At 32.7% G+C, this 22,520-nt stretch overlaps 1 protein-coding gene across 1 annotated transcript in view; it reads left to right on the top strand.

Annotated features, from left to right (window-relative positions):
• Window positions 1-11,967: 11,967 nt before the first annotated feature.
• Window positions 11,968-22,520, top strand: part of whd (carnitine O-palmitoyltransferase whd) — a 35,941-nt gene continuing 25,388 nt past the window's right edge. Inside the window, exons 1-2 of the mRNA XM_073075035.1 lie at window positions 11,968-12,358; window positions 19,040-19,193. Coding sequence (XP_072931136.1) covers window positions 19,053-19,193 — 141 coding nt within the window. The 5' untranslated portion in view covers window positions 11,968-12,358; window positions 19,040-19,052. The remainder of the gene's footprint in view (window positions 12,359-19,039; window positions 19,194-22,520) is intronic.

Consider the following 22,520-nt stretch of genomic DNA (forward strand, 5'->3'; position numbering starts at 1 on the left):
CAGGCCCGCAACTTTCGTTCTTCTAAGTTGTGTACCCCAATTAGAACTTAATTATAACTTGTTATAAATCGTTGGGTAAACTTACACACAGAGGCGTCGCAAGGCGTGGGCGACGAGGGCGACCGCCCAAGGCCTCGGATCTGTAGCGGTCCAAGGGCAACAGGCATACAAGCGCAACGAAAAAAGGAATTAACCCATTATTAACTTTTTAGACTTAGGGACCTCGATTGTATTGAGGCACAGGCCTCGCAAAACGTTTTTTGGGCACATAAAATGTAGGTCCTACGCCGCTACTAGGGAATGCAATCCCGATCTCGCGGGATCCCGATCTCGCGAGATCCCGTGTAATTTTTCGGGATCAACCCGAAGCATAATATGACGAGATCTCGTTCGAGATTGACGGGATTGTAGAGGAACAAGGGGGGGATATTTGCAGTTTGTATATAATTGTTCAATCACGCTGTTGCCAACCAGTGTTGAGTCGGAGAGGGCCTTCTCAGCAGCTGGCTACATTGCAAAGGATATTAGATGCCGGTTGGCAGATAGTACACTTGAGACACATTTTTTTTTAAGAATTTATTTTCAAAATCACCCATAACTACTTTTTAAACTTTAACTATTCTATACCTTGTTTTGAGCAGTGATAGCCTAGTGGTTAAGAAACTCGGCCTCTCGATCCGGTCCGAGGTTAAAATCTCAGGCACGCACCCCTGATTTTTCAAAGTTATGTGAGTATTAAAAATTAAATTATCACTTGCTTAAACAGTGAAGGAAAACATCGTGATGAAACAGGTATGCACCTGAGATATTAAAAAAAATCTCAAAGGTATGTGAAGTCTACCAATACGCACTTGGCCAGCGCGGTGGACTATGGCCTAATCCTTCTCATTCTGAGAGGAGACCCGTGCCCAGCAGTGGGATAATAGTGGTTTATTGATGATGATGATGATGATGATACCTTGTTTTGATTATTTTAGTAAAACTGTTAATTATTTCGTTACTTTAGTTCAATTAAAGGATAAAGGCTTTTGTTTCCAATAATATTTTGTCTTATTTAATCTGTTTTAATCTTTACTAGTGATGTAATTTTTTTAACTAGACGAGATCCCGAAAATCTCGGGATCCCGCGGGAGTGTGATTTCTAATTCCGCGGGATCTCGACTTCACGATCTCGAGTCGGCATTGCATTCACTAGCCGCTACTGCTTACACACAGTACACAGTACAGTTCTTAAATAAAATGTGCTTATATTATGTGATGGCTAATTAAATCCACACTTGTAAAACGTGGCCCGTGACCTTACTGACTGACCATGATCCATGGACCCCAGTGGAACTTTCAAGGATTGGTGATATAGCAATTACCAAAGAAACTCAACTATCTCCACTCGTCCACTTTCCCGTCCCCTAATAAAATATAATGTTTGAATGTTATAGTCTCTTCATAAAGTCTCGACAGTGTTAAGAGAATACGGCTGAATTAGCAAAGCGCCATCTAGTTTAGTGCGAATGAATTATTTATTACTTGTGCGTATGTTGTGTATAAAATATTTCGTCAGTATATTAAAAAATACTGTTTTTATTATTATTTTATTACAGCAATTGTAATTATGAAAACACATGTTATGTGAAGACATTAATTTTATATTAATAAAATCAATGTCATTTTACAGAAATCTGATAGCAATTCTGTCGTTTCAAAGTTTGTCATGATTCTATGTTCACGTGTTAAAATATTGCTCAGTCAAGTAACTTTTATCGTGATAACTTTTAAACTATCCGTCCAAATTATTTAGTGTAAAAGACAAAGTTTATCTACTACAACCATACATCCTCACAAACTTTTGGCTTTATTATATTAGTAGGATAGTAGAATTAGTAGGAAATAGGATTACCAGTATTAAAATTGTGCGGAACTCTCTCCACGCGAGTTACCTTACTACTTGCCCAAATTTATTTGTATCATTTTGACCCTCGTAATTTAATTTTTAACTATTACCACTTAGCTAGTTGCCCAGAAATTTGCAATATTATATAACATCGATGGCAATGCATAGCCGAGTGGCTTAAACTTTGCTTCTCAATCATGGGGCCCGTGGTTCAAGTCCACTAACATGTATGTAGGTATATTAGAGAGCTTGCCTATTTGTTAAGGAACATCCAGAATAGTTTAAAATCCACGAGCAAATTGTAAGCAGGTGTGTAACAGCTAGAAATAAATTCAAACTGTATTTGCCACAAAGTAAATTAAAATTGTTTTGTAGAAATGCGGATATAAACGCTATAAAAGTTTATAATAAACTACCCAATAATTTCGAAGAATTGACTTCTTTTAGATTTAAAAATAAAGTGTCTGACTGGCACCTTGATAAATGTTTTTACGACTTGGGCGAATATTTTGCGAACAAGGAAAATAGTAATCAGCTGCTATATCGACATACATATTTTTTTCTTGTTATTAAATTAAATTAAATTAATCATATTTGACATTAATATACATAATTGACTAAAATAACTAAAAATTATTACTTGTATTATGAACTTGACATTGCACACTATTTTGATAGTAGAATGTAAGAATATATAAAATATTTGTCAACAATTACCATTAGGTAGGTACAAGGTACATTCTGGCAATAAATCATTTTCATTTCATTTTCATTTCCCACAAGCACCTCTGTTTTCAGTTTAGTGATTGTGTGCTACAAATTATTTATCACTTGTTGTAACGGTAAAGGAAATCGTCAGGAAATCTACACACCTGAGAGTTCAAATGTTCTCAAAGTCGTGTGAAGTGTACCAATTCTCACAGGGTCAGTGTGGTGGACCATAGCCTAATTCCCTCTCACTCTGAAAGTAGATCGTGCCAACAGAGGGACAGTAATATGATCATGTAAAAATTATCGGTTTCACCGAATGATACACCAGGTGCTGGCCAAAGCAATGCTTGAAGTCAGCAAGATATTTATCATAATCATGTTTAGGCCTGTTGGATTCATATCGATAAGTGTAAGTAGGTAACTTATTACATTAGTTTTTGTACACGGATTAAAAAGGTTCTTAAAATTCTTAATATAATGATATTCGTGGAAAGCAACCCTTCAAATGCTAAGAGGATACCTGTGTAAAAATATTATTTGCGATTGCTCATTGATATGCATTTCAAATTTGATGTAATTAAATAATTTTGGATAAATTATTATTTCTACAAATTAGCATTATTGGTAAAATGATATAAAGACGAAAAGTAAAAAAGGTATAAAATTACAAAAATAAAAAGGTACAAAAAATCAAAGACAATATCAATATAAATATTACGAAGAACAAATTCAGAAAAAAAAGTAAAAATAAATAAAAAGTAAGAAGGCTGGGGATATACGCTCTCGGGTGGGATCGAACCACCGCCTCTCGCCTTAGCAGCGAGCGCGCTAACCTTTACGCTACGAGAGCTATGCTACTGAAGGGCGAAAAAGCCCTACAGTTAACACTCTGCTAACTGTCTTTTATAAATATTGATAATTTGTGTTTGATTGTAATCATGAATTTTTATGACGAGATTTTTTAGAAGTTGTAGATCTATTATGATTCGACGATGCATATAGTATCACTATTTGGCCTATATTGATATTATGAAGATTTGCCTTAGGTAAACAGGTCAAAAGACACAAACTTCAGATTAATATGAACATTTTGAAAATACGACCAACTTGCTACAGACTACTAATAAGTGAGTTTATTTTGGCTAAAACAAGGATAATAAATTACTATATAACTAATAACTAAATAACAAGAAATTATTAAAGCTAATATATATACAAATTATTTCTAATTTACAATATATACAATCAAGTGTAAAAAAGACAAAATCATAAATAAAATAAACCATCTAAAATTGCCGTGTGAGGCATGGTTCCCAACGGCAAGCAAGGCTTTGAGCAAAGTAGCCGCCAACTTTTTGGTCACCGGAAGCATTTACAAGCTTGGTCGACATATCTGACATGATTTTTTTCATGTCAGATGGCCATGGACCCATTGTACTATTGTAAGCGCCGCAAACAAATAATTGTCTAAATATTATATTATATTTACGGCGCTTGAGAGTCTGACCATGGTCGGCTGCGGCCCCAGCACTCACAGATGTATTGTTTACGTGCGATGGGGCCAAGGTATCAAGGCACTTCGCGTCACATACAAGGAGTCGTCCGAGACTCCATGGAACTAGAGTGATTCCATCGGGTCTCTTGCCATCGTCTCTAAAAAGGCCTGGAGGTTCTAACGTCGCAGGTATAAAGACGGTAGCAAGTGCCCGACGAATCAATCTGTTGAGTGTCCCGTGACGATTAAACCTGCCCGCACTCTTGGTACAGCACAAGCCATGCCGACCCAACGAGTCCACCTCCTGCCTGATATTTTTGGCTATACCTAATTTCTACCACTTAAAAGATAGATGCTGTCGCGGACTTTTATTTAGAACTATTTGAAACAAGCAATTCCACCATACATTACTTTCCCGTAATTTTAACGGTTTAGGCAGCATACGCCCAGATACGAGCTCGTAGCTGTCAGACGGCAAGAATTTTTGATATTTATCGTTATATTAAAGCCAAAACAAATAATATCCTTACTTATACATTTTCGTTATTCTGATGTATAAACGATATTTTTGAAAAGTTTCATCCTAATCCGATTAGCCGCTTTTGCTACAAGAACACACAAACATCCATACATTTTCACAAACTTTCGGCTTTATAATATTAGTAGGATAGGATAGGATTGTCCTTATCAGAATCATCAAGTTTAACGAGGTTCGAGGTAGGTGGCGCCACGGCTATGTGATGCGGACTAAACCGTAACTAATTGGCCAAGTGACGCTGTTATCAATCTATAAAATTCACCACCAAATCGCTAGATGACGCCTCCGACTAGTCCGCCACTGAGCGAGATACCAAAAATAAGTAGAAAAGCGGTAAGAGGTCCTAAGTACTCCCAACAGTGGATTGCAATAGGCTGAAGAAATATGGTGAATTGGTGATTGCGAAAGTGCAGCCGTTAGAAAAAAATAGCCAAATACAAGCGAACTCGCTAACGGAGGATTCCAAAATGTTTATATTTTTTATTTTTACTGTTTGTTATTATAGTAGCCATTGAAGTAAATGCATTGTAAACATTTGAACTACCTATGACGGTTCAATGAAGCGAAAAACGTCGAAAAATAGCGGTTTGTTGTAAGGCGACTCCATTTATTTTCAGCGTATTTTTATTTTTAGTATTAGTTGTTATACCGACCATCCATTTAAACAAATTCTGTAAAAAAATCAAGTGTCTAACTATTACGGTTCAGGAGATGAAGCCCTGTGACCTAGGCTTCCGGTTTTACTCAACTATCAGCTCCGTGCACCGTGTGAAGGAAAACATCGTAAGGAAAACTGAATATTAACTATTCAGCAGACCACCAACCAGGTCTACCAGTTCGCACTTGCTAATGCAGTTGATTATTAAGTTTAATTCTTCTCGTTCTGAAAGGGGATGAAGATAAAGATACGTAAGGTATAATTTTTGACTTATTTTTGAAATGAAATAAATAGACGAGAATACTACAGATATTTTTATTGTTACTTCGTAGTATACCAGTTTATTATTACGGACACTTATTTTCACACATAACAGCATATTTGACTAATAAGTTAAAATGGTATTTCTATAAATTATTAAGGTACATGTATATTATGCCATAATTTACTAAGAATAAAGATATAAAAGTAATTCATTAGCTGCATTAAAATATAATAAACTTCACTAATTTAACAATTGCTAAAAGAACATTTATTAACATTACATTATGAGACTTAAAATTACTATAACATAATTTAAATCATAAAAGCAAAACTAATATAAACATATTATTAAGTATTAAAATGTTTCATTAAAATTAAGTTTTTTTTTTATAATAAAGGAGTAGCAGACGGGCATGCAGTCCACCTGATGGTAAGTGGCTAATGCCGCCCATGGACATCTGTAATCAACCCCAGATAGGATTAGACATTCCTACCTGAGATTAGCCACAAATGCGCCGCTACCCCTGAGGACTAAGCTGGAACGCCTCGAAAAAATATGTCTCCCTTACCACACCCTTCAAACCAGAACACAGCAGCGCCTAACACTGCTGTTATTAGGTGTTGTAAGTTGTTGTAATATTATAATAATTATGTACAATGTACCACTCATAAATAATTGTAACACTAGATGTCTATACCAGTGGATGGCACTGTTTGTCTGTACGCACACTTCGAGTAGGTGGCGTCACTAGATCCCGTAATTAATAAAATAATTAATCTATCTCATATTTTGACGGCCAAAGATCGTCAATTGACAATTTTTTCATACTAGACATTGTCTTATTTCAATCATTGGTAAGACAAATTGGAATTGGAAGTGAAATGTCTATTACCCAAACCTCGGTCAGGACTTCATATAATAGAAATATATTTAATGTACGAAAAATCTCGTTACCAGTTGTTTACAGATACATTTATTATCATTTCAATCTAAAATATGTATTATCGTATTATTTATTTAGCTGCTGCTTTATACTGTTAACAAATAAAAATTTCAAATGATAAAATATAAAAATGTACATTAACTTAATTAAGTATAAAAATGTATTATGCATAAATTTAATTTATACAAATTGATACACATTTTACTGAAATAGTGAGATCTATCTTAATATGAGTGTAATACAAATATTAGTATTACAATATTCGTATCTGAATATTGTCTTCAAGGTATAATCACAAGTATTAAACAATAAGTATAAATAAGTATAATACAGTAAGGGCTCATTCATTAGTCAATTAAAAACAATTTTGGAAATTTTAGACTACCCCTTCCCCCATCTGAGGAAAGATTTTTCAAACCCCTCCCCTATTGTTACGCAAAAATGTATTTCCATTTTCAAAATAATAAAATTTTGTTAAATACTATTTATAACTTCCATATGCAAATAAAATATTATCCCCGCCAAATAACTTGAACAAACTATTTCTAATATAGAATATCAAATTACAAAAATTACATAAGAATGGAATTGAACCAAAACGTAAGAGTATATAGAGATTATTACAACTCCAACTCCAATTTGGGATACTTACGTAATCAATGAATGGCCCCAATAATTAAATAATTAATAATAATAATTATAATTATTCATTGACGTAAAGTGAAAGCTCTGATTAAAGGATGCTGAATGATAATCCCGCCTTACCCTGATCAAGGGCAAGAGCCACCAGTGTTGTTTCAGATTATCTTTGTAATCTCCGCGCAAAGTTGGAATATTATTAACAAATTTGTACTTGAATAACAGAATAAAAGGAAATTATACGAGCATATTGAATGTTCTGCATAGGATGAACCATACGTAGTTTTAGTAATCAACCGTATCTAATTTTAGCATAGATTAGTAAAGAAACTTCGCCGCCTTAAAATTGAATGAAGCCACAAAGGGCTTATTAGTAAGCTCTTTTTTTGAATTCTTGTCCAATAAAAACATTTTTAGAGAAAATTTACGAATAAATAGCTAATACTGCATAATTTACATAATAAATAAATAATTATTTCAAATATTTTAGGGGCATTTTAGCACTGAGACGTGGCAAAACTTTTTTACGCAACTATTTCAATTCTCAAAACTGGATACATTTTCGTGTTAGGAGTGTGTAATCTTTACTAATCTATGAATTTCAGTAAAAAATTTCAAAATGCACTAATTATAGAGGTAAATACACTTTTGGTTATGGTAAAAGTTATATAAAACGATTTGCACACTAAGGGTCGATTGCACCGTAGGCCCATTTAAAATTTGCCTTAAACTATAATAATAACCTTGACAATAGCGATGGAATGTAACAAATCTTTGTTCCACAAGTTATTTGGCATTAACATCATTTGTATCACTGTTATCACATTCTTTAGTCGCCATTGTCAGATATGGCAGTTGACGAAAATCTATCCATAAATTTCTATTGTTAACATTAAAGTTACATGGTGCAACCCACCCTAAATGTTCATGTTTATAACTAGCACTACATTTGTTATTAATTATAATAACAATACATAAAAATATTCAATTGTTACACCACATACATTGAATAAAATTAAATATAATTCAATAATCGGTAAGAGATTCTATCTTCATCTAACCAGCTGGTTTCAGCTTCTCCATTTCCTTTTTCATATTATTACTATCTTCTTTTACTTTCATACATTCATGTTGGAGATCCTCAAACTGACTCTGTAAATAATTGAAAATAACATTTTTACATTTTTATAAGATCAGTAGATAACTAGCGAAAATGCATACAGTCTGCCTAACGGTGAGTGGACACTGCTGCCCATACACATATAGTACCAGAACTCTATAAACAGGGATTCTACATGAAGCCGATCACCACTTTAACGGTTGTATTAATATAGCAGTGCAACAATAAGAATATACTGACCAAATACATTGATTTTGTTAAAATTCTTAAATTCATCGATTTTGTTCTGAGAGGTGTCCTGTGCCCAGCATTGAGATGGTTAAGTAATTGTTTGACAAAAAACTTTATATACACTACTATTTATTTTGTATTGTTGGTACCATGAAAACATACAATAAAAACTGCAAGATCACTGAGACCCTAAATAACAAATATTTAAATTCATTAGTCAGATATTTAAATAGCTGGAGATGGAACCGACCCTAGTCCTATTGAACCCTAGTTCATGACTATTATAGTGACTGCTTTGCCATATGAAACTTGATGTTCAAACCAGATAAATTTTTTTTAATACTAGAGTAGTAGACGAGCATTCAGCCTACCTGATGGTAAGTGTCTACTGCTGTTCATGGACATCTGTAATCAACCCCAGATAAGAGAGCCCTACACGAGGTCGAACACAGGTGCGCCGCTACCGTTGAAAACTAAGTTGTAATCCCTCAAAAAAGTATGTCTACCTTACCACACCCTTCAAGCCACAATACAGCCTTATCATGCAGAAATAGGTGTGGTGGTGGTACTGCCGGCTACCTTCTATCATCTCTAGGCAGAGTATGACATGTTTAAGGAGACATTGTCAAGATTAATGTACAAAATTTTCATCTCACTTTACATTTCCTTTCCCTTAAAGAGATTGATGTTTGACTAAATACATTTCAGATACCAAACCATACAAGGCAAGTCGAGGCATTTAGGGCTTATGAATATGTATGTAATAAGGTCCTTGAGCAAGACAATAATAGAAAAATTGGCCTTAATCTCTTCAACCCTGATGATGCCGTGATACCTTCAGATTAAACTATGGGAGTTATGTATTACACGCACTGAGCATTAAGTTGTGGATAACACTTTTGTCTTCATGTATAGTTATCGCTAAACTACTAATCCGCTCTGAAATTGTTCCAAGCAGATATAGTCATACAATTTGCTATGGCGACACGATTCATTCTATATTCAGAGCGGAGTAGCAGTTTTATGGGGACTATACTGTCCATTACTGTTATATACTAATGTCTTTGGATATAAATTACTCATTATATCTTACCTGACATATAGTAGCCTGTAGTTTCATTGCAACGCAGCTCTCCATGATGTCCTTAAATTTCTCTTTATCTGCTTCATGGCGCTTTTGAGTGTCTGTCAGAAGTTTATCTATTCTATCTTTATACTCTGTAACCACTAAAAATAATATTCCAGTGAGTGCACTTGCAAAGTTATTTAATTAAAAAATTGTTTTGGACACCAATTATTGACTATAGAGTATTTTTTACATACACAAGTGATGTTTGGTAATGTTCAAAGATCAAATAAGCATGCAGTACACATGGTGGTAAGTAGCCACTGTCACCCAGTGGAAATCTATAATCAACCCCAGATAATCTCGCTGCTTAAGGCTGGCCACCAATGCTTTGGTGCCCCTATAGTCTAAATTTCATAACTTGCAATAAGGTTGTCCTTACCCCAACCTTTAAATAAGAAATCAGAAAAGCATATAGTTATATGGCCAAATGGGTGTGGCGGTAATGCCGAAATGGAACCATAATAAGTGCTACCACCTTTTTAATGATCCATATAGTATATAATTCTCATAACATATTTATTTCATTATAAAAATGTATACGTATTTACCATTCAATTGATATTTAGCAGAGTTAAGCTCGGACAAACACCTCTCTCCAGACCATTGTGCAGTGGAATAACTTTCTTGTAAATTATGTAAATAATAATAAAACCCGGCGAACGCGAATGAGAGAAAAATCATGAATACTATACATTTATCTCGTGAAAAAGACCGCATTGTTACTATTCAAGTTACATACGGCTTAAAAAAGGTCTACGTATGACTTTCTACACTAAATTATCATATTTTCTCCCATTGACTCGATGTATAACTGAATAAAATATTTATATCATCATATTCATGATGCAATCGATAAGTTTGTGTTTGGGACTGATGTATTACTATTAAAAATCTATATCTAATTTTATTGATTTTTTGGATCACGGTATATAGTTGAATTTCGATTAGTGTTTGTTTTAGTAATTGTGATTATGATTCTCTTATTACTCTTAGCAAAAACTTCAATCTTAAATTTGACGAAGAGTTAAAAAACTCAAGTCTATAACTGCCTTATGAGATTATGACATTGACAGGACAGTGACAACTGTGTTTTTTTTTGACATTGTTTTACAGCCTGACATCCTATATCTATGTTGCAACCATAGAATAACAATAGTCATTACTCTGAGGTTGCAACGTAACTTTATTTACTTTTATATTTATGACAAATGACAATGAAACATGTTGTCCCATTGGCTTATCCTCGCTTCGGGTGACCAGAGGGCTAGCAGCTTTTTTGCCCAAAAAATTAGCCTCGCCATACAGCGAGGCAACGCTGCCAGGGTTCTAGGCACTATGCCACAAGTTGGAGTTTTGGACGACATCTTTATCTTATAAGTTTAATTTATTGATGTGAAACATCTATAGCCGCACGTAAAACCGATTTCTGGCGTGGCGACGCATGCCGTGGCGACTACGATGGCGACTGGCGCTATACGATGGTATATATATACAGTCTATATGCAGTAGTGTGTACGGTGTGGCGACGCGTCGCCATGCGCAAAAATCGTATTTTATCATTATGACATATTTAGTTCCTATCAAAATATGTTATTTTCTGCATATTACTTTTACAAAATAATGTCGATGTTTTACATCTGCCAGGCGTCCCGTGACGGCTCACATTGTTTTTTTTTTAATATTAGTTAATTTTTAATTTAATTAGTATTATATTTTTATTGTTATTATATAGATTATTTAGTATAGTAAATATTGTTAGTAGAATGTTTAATAAATATAAATGTATTAAATAATAAATATTAGATAACGTAATACGATTAAATTAATTGTATATTCTGCATGAGATAAATAAATAATTGTTTCGGAAAAATAACATCATTAGAATTGTAAATAGATGAGCGCTGTTAAAAATGACCTTGCAAATGGTGCAAAATGCGTACATAACAATATTAATTTTATTAAACTTATACTTATGTAAATTAGCTAACAAATGATAATATTTCTTTTTTAAACTCTTATTTTTTTACAAAATTTGCATGTCCAGCCTATTCCAAAAATACGAATATTTCAAATGAATAAGCGACTACTATTCCGACGAAATTCCGTATGTCGCATAAATGCCAAATTGGGAAAAAATAATTTTTACGTTAGGGAATATACGTTAAGGAATATTTTTAATCCCCCGAAATATAATGGTGAGACAAGACTCAGCCGAGACGGACTGACAAATGACAATGATTTGAAGAAAAGTCAACATCAATGTTGCCAACTTTATGATTTTTCGGGAATGGTGCCATAGACAAGTATATAAAATTTTGCCAATGTGTGTTGTGTAAGACTGTAGATCAGTAACTCACTCAACCCTCCGTGTATATACCTACCTAACAAAGTGTATAATATAGTAAAATCCAGTTTAGCATTTTATATTCGTGTGACAGTGACACACAGTAGCAGTACCGTACGTGTAGTTGATTTGATTGGACTAACACATACGTTTCTATTTAATTATGAAGTAGACGTTTAATTTATTTAACAAATTCTGAAAAGAATTTAATTTACTTTGAGACATACAACCTTCGGAAATAATTTAACGTATATTCTACTGATATCATGATGGTAAAAGGTGGTGTATAATTAATAACCAACGAGGTACTGTTAGACCATCAGTACCTGCGTAACTTTTGTGGTTACATGTAACTAACTGGTGCTCTAAAATAAATATCTACCCTGTTCTGAAAGAGGTAAGACATTTTTTCTTTTCATTTTATTTAAGTCTACGAAACAAATGTTAAAAAATAAAACGTTACGTAGATATTAAATGAATAAATATTAAATAATGCACTTTAGAGCACATGTATACTTGTCAGATTCATATTAGGATATTAATATTGTAAAGATAATCGAGTTTTTAAAAATCCTTTTAAAAGTAGAACGCTGCCGCGACGTCGCGTTTCTCAGATTAGACTTTGACACCGAGCTGGCATGTGTGCGTGCGCCGTTGCGAATGTGTACACAATGGGAGCCACGAATGTGTTCCGCCGCGCGCTTGAACCGATTTCTCCACAATTCCAACTTCAAAATATCTAGTTTATTCTATCTTTATCTATCTTTATGTGTGTTTTATATTAGGAGCTATGTGAAATTATAACTAATTAAATTATCATCTAGATGACCAGAGACTAGCTATGAATGTATAATAATGAATGATATTTATAAGAACTTTAATTATAATTTGGGCTTCAAATATGTACTATGACCCAATTATAACTTCACATCATACTAAAAGTTAGCAGTTATTGTAATGATAAAGAAAAACCTTATTAGGAAGTTGACATTTCTCTACAAACAATTCTCTTAAATTGTTCTAAATCTGTAAGGTTGACTGAACTAGACACCTGAATGTCATATTTCTCCCCTTAAAAGCCTTTTTCCCCGGTCCCTATAAAAGTTTGTCTTGTCAGCATAGAACAAGTATATCAAAAATTAACAAATACAAAATTCTGTGATGACATTAAATAACATTACGACTTATGCTGCATTGTAATAAGCGAAAATGATGTTCGACGGGCCATCAAAAAGCTCAGTATTTACAAAGGAGCCGGTCCTGATGAAATTCCTCCAGTTTTAATAAAGCGATGTGGGTCTGCTCTCGCCCTACCACTCTCTATAATTTTTAATAGATCCCTAAAGGACGGCGTATTTCCTGACGAATGGAAAAGAGCAAAAATTGTTCCAATTTTTAAACGTGGTGATATCCATGACACAAAGAATTATCGACCAATTTCAATTTTGTCATGTCTTTCAAAACTATTTGAGTCGCTAGTTTGTCCGATCGTCACGCGACACGTAGATCGGGCTTTATCCGAACACCAGCATGGTTTTAGAAGTGGACGCTCTACTCAAACCAATCTAGTGTGTCTCGTCACCTATCTAACGAAGCAAATTGACAAAGGCCAACAAGTTGACGCCATCTACACAGACTTTTCCAGTGCTTTCGATAAAGTGAATCATCATCTCTTAATAAACAAGTTAGGCAAATTTGGCGTACAAAATTCCCTGTTGGACTGGTTCAACTCATATCTTTCAAAAAGACTTCTCGTAGTGGCAATTAACGGATATAAATCACGCGAGTATTGCGCTGACTCTGGAGTTCCACAGGGATCTCACTTGGGCCCCATCTTGTTCTCTGTCTTTATAAATGACATTACATTAGCCATCAAAAATTGCAAATTCTCTATTTTTGCTGATGATTTAAAGATCTACCGACAAGTGGAAACCGTAAAAGATGTCCAGCTTGTGCAAGATGATCTTGACAGAATTAATAAGTGGTGTGAAGAGAATGGTATGAATATGAATTTAAAAAAATGTTTCCATATAAAATATACTAGAAAACACAAACCTATTAAGTCTTCATATATCCTAAGTAGTGAAAATTTGTCTGAGGTGACTGAAATCCGAGATCTTGGCATAACACTAGATACACATCTCAAATTTACATCTCATATTGATACTGTTATTAAAAAATCAGGTAGAATGCTGGGTTTTATTAAAAGAAACACCAAAGGGTTTTTTTCTCCAAAAACAAAAATAATTCTTTACAATGCTCTGGTAAGGAGTCAACTTGAGTATTCGTCTGTAGTCTGGAATCCCCAATACTGTATACATTCACAGCGCTTAGAAAGCATCCAACGATCTTTCACAAGACACCTGGCGTTCCATGCAGCTGATATTTCACACAGAGCAACTTATGATATTCGTCTAGAACACTTTAAAATGACATCACTACACAAACGTCGCGCACTTGCAGACATATTATTTCTCAAAAAACTTTTGAGTGGAGTCATAGTTTCCAACAGTCTACTGAACGACGTTAAACTGAACGTTCCTTCTCGGTACCCACGCCATCACATTAGTAAACTTTTCCACATTCCTGCGTGTAGAACAAACATCCTCAAACACTCCCCTCTTCCTCGAATTTGCGCCGAATACAACCGACTATGCAATATAGATAAGGAATTCGACATTTTCTTTGATACATTATCTATTTTAAAAAATAAAATTTTAGCACATAAGTAGCACTTATCATCATCATCAGCAACCCATTACTGTCCCACTGTTAAAAATACAGACTAATATGTAAACGTTGTTCATGCCTATAATTGGCACTCATACGAACCTTATATTATTAATACTACTATAGTGTACTTTTAAGTACTATATAATGTATTGTGTGTGTTGCTGTTGGCATGTAAATAAATAAATAAATAAATAAATAAATAAATAAATGACATAAAATTTGCAGTTATAAGTGTGGGAACACTATTATCTCCCAAACAAAGTAAAAAGCCATTAAAATAGCTGTTTCTGTTTCATATTTCATTTGAAATAGTTTTTAATTTAATGATAACAGATAAGCATATCAGTCATCATTCAGTGAAGTAATTAAAATTAGTTAGAGACAGGTCAAACACCTCTAATACAAACACTGTAAACTAATGTCATGATCTAGGCCTAGTATCTAGTAGTCTAGTCTTAACTGAGCTTTCCTGATGTACTAGGTGATAAAATGGTATAGACATATTGTATAAAAAATATTTGGGCTTAAAGATTTGGTAAAATTTAAAAATACCTATGATACAATTTTGTCTTTACATAATATTTTGGTCGAAAAGAGAGGAAAATTTAATAATATACTATATATTTTTCAAATTTGGTGTTGCCAAGCGTCGCCTCCCAATACGAGTAGCAAAGACTAACACCAGCCAACAGGCTAGCCCTCATTATATTATAAATGTGTAGCTAAGTTCCATTCTCTTTATAACCCACTCTTGACTAAAGGTCTCCACTCCAACCAAACCTCAGGTACTATTCTCTAACATGCTGGTTGTATGCAAGCAGCTACATAAAAGTATGTTAGTGGCCACTCGTGGTGGATGTTTTATGTCACTTAAATACAAGTAGAAATCTCTAATAATGCTAATTCATTATAATAATGCTAATTCATTATATCTATTTGAATCTCATAGTCTGAAATACAAACAGCCAAATAAAAAACCTCCTCCTCTTTTGAAGTCCGTCAAAAATATGTAATCCTTACCCTATTGCTCAATAATCAAGTTACTCAAATTTTTGCAAGAAAATCGGGAACCCGATCAGACTTATTTATCTATTGTGGAAGATATGTTCATGGTTGTGATAAGGGAGAGGCAAGATTTATCAGGTATTCCAACTTGGTCTGCATACCTAACAAAGCATTTGTGATCATCCTCAGATATGACTCTAATCTTATTGGGGTTTATTGTAGACGTCCATAGTTGGCCAGTATTAGCCACTGAATATCAAGCTCATAATCTACTTCTTTAATCATAGCTTAATCTTTAATATTCTTAAATCATATTTAATAATCATAGTTTGTTTACTACAATTCCAGTGATTTATTATTATAATTATAGTAAATAATTAACTTTATTCATGCAACAAAAAATTGTGACAGTAAAAAGGTATACAAACAAATTATTGCAATTTGAATAACTTTTAGGAAACTAATTAAAAATGGATACAATTTGGATAATCTTATTATTTTGTGACTGTTAATTAAACATTTTATTATTTACATTACAGTGCACAACAATATACTATAACAATGAATAATAGTTGGTAAATGGTAGTTCTCATTTTGCTAGAGATCTGGTTATGGGACCTAGTTGAATAGACAAAATGCCAGTATTCTTCATACCAACCCCAAATAGGATTTGATTGCTAGATAAACCCTTGCTAAAAAACTTCTTGTAAGAATTTATTCCACACTTATTTACATTAAAATAAAATCTAAAAAAATCACCATTCTAATAAGTATTAGGTAATGTTGATTTTGTATTGACCAAATACATTTTATTTTGCTTTGATGCTTGTTTAATTCCAAGTATTTTTTATGAGATAAGATTTGTAAGAATATTTGCATATAAAAATACTTAAGAAAAGAGACTAATGCCTGTGGAAAATGCCACGACACTCATAATTACAAGACAAATTGGTATGATACCTTACAAGTTTCCATTATATTTAAATTAAAATACATCTACCTACCAAACCGGATTGATGTACACAATATTATATGTACCTATGTGTTTTTACTACTATCATTTTTAATCCATTACTTCCTCAACTTATATGTTAATTTTATACATTTTCCACATATTATTATCTTCTTCCTTTTATTTAATTATTGCCAGTCCTTTTGTATGTACATTTTTGTTTTTTTTTTTTAAATGGTGTTTTACAGCCGTGGCTTTTTGCCTTTCAGCCTAACTTTACTGTACTTTCATTATTATATCTTTTGTATGTACAAACTATTAGGATATAATGTTTGGTAATTTTTCCTAGAGACTAGGAAATAGCAATTCAGGCTGCTATTTCTATAGTGGATTTTGCAAAAAATTATGGTATGCAGTCATTGGAGGTTATAGCATCCATTGTGTTAAAATTATTTCAAATTAATTTATTATAGTATTCTTTAAATTAATTATTATGTGTTATTTTCATGATGTATAATAATAAGTTCCTATTTATATATAGTCTGCTGCGCCTGCTGGTACGATTGTATGAGTTAGCGTTAAAAAGAAAAATAATGTTCTTGACGTTTGAGTTGTATTTTGCGCGGGAATAATAAAATTTGTAAATTGGTTCAAGAAATAGTTTTATCCTTCCTTAGATAGAAATGGGTGTAACTGCAGTCAAAATACTCTAATTGGAATAAAAATTTAAAATGATACCTGCTGGCGTTAAAAGGGGCAATGCATATTTTAACATAAATACATTACAATGGAGCTTTCACAGTTCTTTGTAACTAGAACAGAATAATTATACTTGTAATTAGATAAATGCTTCCAGACTTATTGAATAAAATGTAGATTTTATATAAAATACAGACAAAATCCACAACATAAAGTTAGTTTGGTTAATATAAACAATATGATTGAAGTTGTAGCCTTTTTTTAGCATCATAATAATATGCCATGCCTTTGAAACATAATAGTATTATATAATTATGTAATGGTGTTAATTTAATAAAAGCCCAATTAGCCAATAATTTGGTACAGGTTTACCTTTAGCCCCTATATTACCACAACTTACCTTGTATGTATTGTTTATTATTGAAACATAAGAATTAGAACACTATATTTAAAGTCGAGTCAGTCCCATCATGGGCTTCTGTAACCAAACAATGGGGGTTCTTAATTTTGATTACAGATATATTGCTTTCCTGATATCGAAATACCTGATATAAGTAGCGACCTTACTACAACAAAGCAAAAAGTAGCTTAGATTTCATTGTAAATAAGAATAATCGTAACAAATAATGGCTTTTTATTACCACCCTTTATTTATTTTCATGTTATTTCGAGAACTACAGCGGCTATTAAATATATTTCATTTTAATTGAAATATGTATAAGACTGCGGCTCCTCCCGAATAATCGATGTATTTTCGTAATTCGTTTTTTTTACCGATTGCAGATGCTACTTGTGTTTGTTTTTATTGTTACATCAATATTTTCTATGTGATCATTGCAAGTTATATCAGCTTTATGTTTGAAGTATAATTGATGCGTAAATAAATATACACAAATGTAAATCATTGCATTACCATAGTTATACATAAAGAACAAGATAAATAATGATACTTGTATGTGTGCTGTAGCTCTCATAAATAGTGAAGGCAAACTAGAGTATGATTTATGCTATGCTGTGCATACGCGAATACGTTTATGCGACATTAACGATCAGATAAGGTGACAAGTTGCAGTAACCGTAATGTGCGCTTAACTTGACTTTTTTAGCTTGAAATTAATTTTCTTATTATGAAGAATACGAGTTTTTGCACTCTTGATAACGAATAGAAAATCTCATGCAAGCGATTATAAATGTGTTGTGGGTCACTCATGTACCTACTGCCTGTATTGCAACCCACTTTTAATTGTAGGTTCTTATTTTATCGTATTATGGCTGCGAATAAAACATTTATCCATTTTAAGTTTAAATATCTATAAATACTTTTTGGTATTTATCTGAAGGAATATTGAAAAATGCAGCGAAATATATGATTCATACATTTTGTTTTATATCTCACCTTTATATTATGACCACCGTTAAATTATAATTTAATTATGTACCTTAATGACAATATGAAAAATAAAAGATGAACCTACTATAACCTTTAAAACTGAGTATCTTTATATTTTTATACCTGATACATAAATATTAGATATATTCAGTTTTAAAGCACATCAATGTTTGTATAGAAACATCTTTTCGCGAATTAAGTTACCACATCACTCTTAGTAGCAACAAGACATATGCAAGTGAAAGGTGGATTATTTATAAAGTTTGTGATTCAATAATAGAAGAGCGGTTTCATTTCAGTTCTTAAAACAAAATGGCGGAAGCGCATTCCGCTGTGGCGTTCTCGTTCGCGATTACTCATGACGGATGGGACGTCAACTTTGACCGAGAGGTGCTCTACTTGGTTTGGGAGTCCGGTCTTCGGTCCTGGAAGAAGCGGCTGGCGAGATTCAGGGTAAGAATCTAATTGAATTAAATTAAGCGTCCCGCAGTAGTGCCATATAGTAGTACGTGGTTCGACTGCGGCACGCTTAAATTCTAGCAAACAGCAGCGTCTTTAGTTTGTCTTATATCGTTACTTCTCAAAATTTGAGCTTTAGAACTGGCACTATTCGATGACCTGTATTATTACAGGATGTTATTTTTTTTTTTCAAAATGAACTCTATCGATTCCCGGCTAGGGAAATATGAAGCTTTTAAAAAATCTAATGATTCAGTTTTCGTTTTTATCAAAATCGGTCTTGTAACTCCTTCCTACATTTTCGCCAATCCTTATAATTTGAAAAATTCATCCTGTATATACATTTCATTGCAATGAAAAAATATTAAGCCAAAGTACTTACATAATAATGATAAATTTAATTGTAATGTTAAGCTATAACATCATATTGCAAAATACTAATCTATGTTACAAAATCTAAACGTAACATGGTGAATATAGTGCGTCCGTCATATTCATGCGTCGATTACTCGACTCACATAGCGTGCGATCAACACTAGCTAGCGACTGGGGTCATACGAGTTTTCGACGCTTCCCATACCTACTTCGATCAACAATACGAACTCTTGATCGAAGCATACCTATGAGAATAATATAAAATATCATTGACTATGCGTTTAAAACTTTTGGGCGAAGAGCCGTAATAGGGTTCCGTTTTTACTCTTTGGGTACGAAACCTCATACATATACGACATACATATACGCTCTTAGTCGTAAACCATTATCCTCAACAATCGGGTAAAAACGTGTTTTGAGCTAACTAACTAGGTACCTATATCGAATAAGACGATGTCCTTATCTAAGGGCATACCATTAACATGTGTAAGATGTGTCTCAATCACGACATCTTACGCTTACATACCTACATATATTACTGATAATACAATACGCAATCTGTCGTGTAACAGATTATAAATATCATACAGGATATTACGTGGATCTGGGCGCCAAATGTGAATTACGCGTTTCACCAATGTAATAAATAATAGTTTAAAAAACTAAAAAATACACAGTTTTATTGCTAATCGAATTAAAATCTAGAAAATAAATTAATCAATCATAATAAATCGCCTCAAAACAAAATTATAAAAAAAGTGTGTGTGTCAGCTACGACGCACGATTGGAGTTTACTCCTTACGAATGATAATTATGATATATATCGAATAGAAAAAAGGGTAGGTAAATGAACGCATCTGCTAAAATGATAAGAGAAACAAACATATATCTGTAATTATTCGGATTATTTATATTACTTCAATAATGCGTATTACATAAAGTACGAGTATGTTACAAAATAATATAAAATAGCGCCATCTAGTGGCAAGTTTTATAAATTGTAAGTTTGCAAGTTTATCAATCTATGTATTTTGGTTCCAAATATTATAATGGTAACTTAATATAATTGTTTATATTAAAGTGAATTTTAATATAATATAATTATTTATATTTAAAACAATGTTAAACGTTTTATAACTTAAAACTTAATAATTATAATTTCTTTGCCATCTATAAAATATCCTTGTTGCAATTTACGGATGAAATTTATATGAGACTCAATAAACATGTTATTATATGTAATTTGGATTGTTTCTGAATGTTTTATAATTCTAGAATTCATTTAAAACGTATTGCTAATTTTATATAACTTATTTTGAACATAATTCATTAGAAATAATTCTGTAATAAATATTAAATAATACTGTTTTGATTTTGCCCGTTTATCGTTGATAGATGGTGCTGATCAATAATGCATCCATTTTTATAAGGTAAATTAATATATCAGTAACTTACAAAAGCCTCTTTATGTTAAAAACTTATTTTGCTAATATTATATCTTATTCAATTGCTTACTGATTTTATATGTTACTCTTCTTTAAAAACGTTCATAAAAGATTGTTAATCATATTATGGCGCCAATGTTCGTATTTTTCACAGTGTTTATAAATGATCAAACCTATAACTTAATTTATGCAAAAATGTAAACAAATTAGTTAATAACGTTTTAATGTTTTATATATTGCTAATTATTTTTATTGTAATAATTACTTTCATATGGGATTTGAACTTACTGTATTTTAAATTAATAAAAGCACTCTTGATTCATATTTTGGTTACCGTTACGCCTCAACTTCGTGTTACACTTGATTTTACTCCTCATAAAATTTCCGTACCGGGCCTTATAACTCAAATCGTTTCTTAAGGAGTAAACTCCAATAAAATTTAAGTTATTAAAATAATAATTCAATTCAGAGTAAATAGCGTGGGCTGCTTGATATAATAAATGTTACAATAATTCTATTGGCAATTATCTATGAGAGAATAGTTATGAACCGCAATAAAATGCATTTTGCCTACCACACAATTTTATTTTTTGGATGTGAAGGGCAGGGCATATTTAAGTCTTAATTTGTGGGGTCGTAACTCTTATCTCTCAACAAAAGTCTTTTACACAATAAGTAATATAACCAAAGTTTTAGATGATAATTTGAGACACTATTTTTTTCACTTTTTGTGCGACGGATAGCTTGCCTGATAGAGCGTTAAACCTCTTTTTCAAGATGGCGGCCAAGGGACAAGAGTCGCGACCCCACTAACTTACATTTTGCTTAAAAAGTTAAGGACCAAGAATTGTAACATTTCAGTGGACTATTAATCTTAATTCTTAATCACTGACCCAATTCAGAAATTGCGTGAAGGTCTGACTAAGTTTGACAATGTTATCGGGCGATATCAGACGCAGCCAACTGGGTCTTGCTTGTAGGGTTGCGACCCGTACTATAATGTACAGGGTGAGTTTCGAGTGTACGTGGATCGGGAAATCAGAAACTATAAGGATTAACTAAATTTTAGTTTAGATGCCTAAAGTTGTTAGGAGGGCGATTTTCATGAAAGTGGTTTCTTGAATCTCCGTTCAGCTTTTCTGTTCATACTTATTGTTTCCGATTTGGCGTACAGATACTTAAAAGTTCATATATAGTATTGTCAATTATTTTAATGAATTGAAATATATGTCATAGAAAAAGAATGAAGTACGAAAAGTACTATATTTTCATCGGTAATTAACGCTACAAAATCGAAAAACCCTGAGCAAATAGATAAGCTAAAAACAGGGATGTCATAAATAGTTGCAAGTAATTAGAAAGGTCCAAAATATAATTTATTGTTTATGAATTTCTACATACATATTTTTGCAATGTATTTAATTTGTAAGAAATATTATTTTTCGGCCAGCCCTACTTGCCAGACACGTCTGTGGCCGTAAATTTGTTATGAATATAAATA

The sequence above is a fragment of the Epargyreus clarus genome, unplaced genomic scaffold (assembly GCF_041222505.1).
Source record: "Epargyreus clarus isolate Ecla_fem2 unplaced genomic scaffold, WU_Ecla_fem_2.2 ptg000007l, whole genome shotgun sequence".
NCBI classification, from domain to species: Eukaryota; Metazoa; Arthropoda; class Insecta; order Lepidoptera; family Hesperiidae; genus Epargyreus; species Epargyreus clarus.